Source organism: Aplysia californica, unplaced genomic scaffold, assembly GCF_000002075.1.
Source record: "Aplysia californica isolate F4 #8 unplaced genomic scaffold, AplCal3.0 scaffold00361, whole genome shotgun sequence".
Lineage (NCBI taxonomy): Eukaryota > Metazoa > Mollusca > Gastropoda > Aplysiida > Aplysiidae > Aplysia > Aplysia californica.
The window spans coordinates 88,334-89,661 of record NW_004797631.1 but is presented as its reverse complement, the minus strand read 5'-3'; the positions used below and the strand labels follow the sequence as shown (position 1 = coordinate 89,661).

At 48.0% G+C, this 1,328-nt stretch overlaps 1 protein-coding gene across 1 annotated transcript in view; it reads left to right on the top strand.

Annotated features, from left to right (window-relative positions):
• Window positions 1-4: 4 nt before the first annotated feature.
• Window positions 5-1,328, top strand: part of LOC101847511 (plant intracellular Ras-group-related LRR protein 6) — a 63,720-nt gene continuing 62,396 nt past the window's right edge. The window contains exon 1 of the mRNA XM_005103173.2: window positions 5-201. Within this exon, the coding sequence (XP_005103230.2) occupies window positions 5-201 (197 nt within the window). The remainder of the gene's footprint in view (window positions 202-1,328) is intronic.

The following is a 1,328-nucleotide window of genomic DNA, read 5'->3' as shown; positions in this document are numbered from 1 at the left end:
CAAGATGAACAAGACCCTGTACGAGTTGGGTGCGGAGATCGACCTGTCCTACAACAAGCTGACGGACCTGCCCACCGCCAAGATCAAGAGCCCCGCCCTGCGCCGGCTCGACGTGTCACACAACCAGATCGCCGTCATCCCGGACAACATCGACAAAGTCTACACGCTCGTCTATCTCAACCTCTCTTATAACGAGCTGGAGGTGAGCTCCGTGTGCTAGAATGTAATAAAAATAGATAGCATTTACTTGAATTACTTGAATGTAGAACTGGGGTCTCAGGAAGACGGGATGCTCCATGCTTCCTCGTCCCTCTTCATGAGGGTTCATTTCAGTGTGGGCAGGCTGATTGTCTTCATCATCAGCTGGTTGTTGTAGCGTCTGATCGGGTCACGCAGCCTGCTCCTCCTACCTTCACCAGGCTGTACTCCTTTCGCAATCACAACCTCCTTCGTGAAGGAGTCCTCTTCACGACTGCTGGCTAGGTTTTCCCGGACAAGGGTTACTGCAGTGGGTGGATTAAGGGTAAGCACTCCCTCTATGTTTGCTTCTCTGTCAAGGGAAATGAAAGATAGCATTTGTATAGCGCAAGTCCCCGCTCAACAGCAAGCTCTATGCGCTTCACAATTTATATTATTAGTTTTTAGTTAGGTTTTGAATAAAAGAAATCTGAAAAAAATTATAATTGAAAAAAAAAGGGATTATAAATGCGTAGCTGCCTGCCAGTACGTTGAACGGCAAAACGTGTTTAGTACTTTTTTGGGGGTAAGTGTTTTACGACGCTCGCAACTGCAATAGGTCATATTAGGCGAACGAGACGCATCAAACATTTAGAGTTGGTAGGAAATTTTTAATTTTGCCCGGGTGGCGGCTGAAGCCTACTCTTATTGATTTGAACCACAAAGGGGTCTGTAACGGACGCAATTGCACGCGGGACCTCCGAAATTTTTCGCCCTTATCCGAGAGGGCTAGGTGAAGATCTGTCCTACTATAAGATCAGGGGTGTGACTGAGAGGCAGCAGTAAGAAGGAGCCAAGGAGTAGCAGTTGAAAGGCTGCAGAAAGAGTCAAGAGCCCAGAGGAGGGAGCAAAGGAGGTGAGGGGGCTGGGGCAGAAAGTGGAGACTAAAGTAGACGACAGATCACTGTAAGAGAGCAGGAAAAGAGGTGAAAGGAGAAAATGTTAGAGAAGAATAATTTCCGTCGCCATCCGGATTCCAACCCGCGACCTATTGAATGAGAGGCGAGCACCTTAACCTCTAGACCACGAGATCCCACTTAGTACGTTTTTGAGAGGCAACTCGGACAAGGTCTACACTCTCGTCTACCTCA